General features: G+C 41.2%; 1 protein-coding gene across 1 annotated transcript in view; it reads left to right on the forward strand.

Moving 5' to 3' along the window:
- LOC116673455 (pancreatic secretory granule membrane major glycoprotein GP2-like) overlaps window positions 1–239 on the forward strand; it is a 7681-nt gene extending 7442 nt beyond the window's left edge. Inside the window, exon 5 of the mRNA XM_032505810.1 lies at window positions 178–239. Coding sequence (XP_032361701.1) covers window positions 178–239 — 62 coding nt within the window. The remainder of the gene's footprint in view (window positions 1–177) is intronic.
- The last annotated feature ends 778 nt before the right edge of the window (window positions 240–1017 follow it).

The following is a 1017-nucleotide window of genomic DNA, read 5'->3' on the forward strand; positions in this document are numbered from 1 at the left end:
CACCTCAATCATCAAACCCTGACGATTCCATCCAACACCCTCTCATCCAGAACAAGTTAGTATCTCTCTTGAGCATCAGCAGATAGTTTGGGCAGTTAGTATGATGAATGGGGAAAACAGTTTATGTATGGTGACATGCTCATCCTCTCTCCAATTGTCCCACTGGACCGCCAACAGTGTCAGTGGATGAGGAGCGGATCATCCCTCGTGCCGTTCTGCCTGCTCCACAAGGATTCTAGGGCCGTTTACTTATGGCAGCCTCAGACTGTGCGATACGGACGAGCTTCCTCTTTGTGTTACTGTAAGTCACACCTTTCACTTTATCAATAGCTCCAATCTATAGCAATAAACACTGGGGTTGAGGTATTTTCCCACCCTATTCTCCCACGTAGCCTTGCAAAGTAGGACCTACGCTTCTGTTTCCAACTCTGATCGTCTGGTACCCTCAGTGTATTGGACCAATACATGTGTGAAAAGTATGAGTTTACAATTTGGTTACAGGGTATAGGCTCTGAACATAATGAAACTATAATGAATCACAACCATGCATTCTTCTTTTTTATATGTAAGGGGGACAAGCACCTGAGTGGCTGGTAACAGTAATATACAAAACATATTTCATATTGTGATATTATTTTGTTTTAAGATAGGTTTTGTTCTAAGACATCAGATATAAAAAGAAACTGGTGTTTCAATCTAAAACTTTGGTACGGTGGGTTATTGAAAGGTTATAATGAAAGTGACAAGTACCAATACTTTTCTTCTCTCTGGTGTGATTCCCACTACAGCCCGGAGGAACTGTATTTCATGTACCCCAGACTAAGTCTATTTTTAAAATCCATTGATTATTGTTTAGATCCCTATGACAATACTGCGTTTCAATAGAACAAGTTAGTATCTCTCTTGAGCATCAGCAGATAGTTTGTGCAGTATAATGGAAATGGGGAAAAAAGTTTATGTATGGTGACATTGCTCCTTCTTCTCTCCCAGATGTCCCACTGACCGCCAACAGGTGTC

The sequence above is a fragment of the Etheostoma spectabile genome, chromosome 23 (genome assembly GCF_008692095.1).
Source record: "Etheostoma spectabile isolate EspeVRDwgs_2016 chromosome 23, UIUC_Espe_1.0, whole genome shotgun sequence".
Classification (NCBI taxonomy): Eukaryota; Metazoa; Chordata; class Actinopteri; order Perciformes; family Percidae; genus Etheostoma; species Etheostoma spectabile.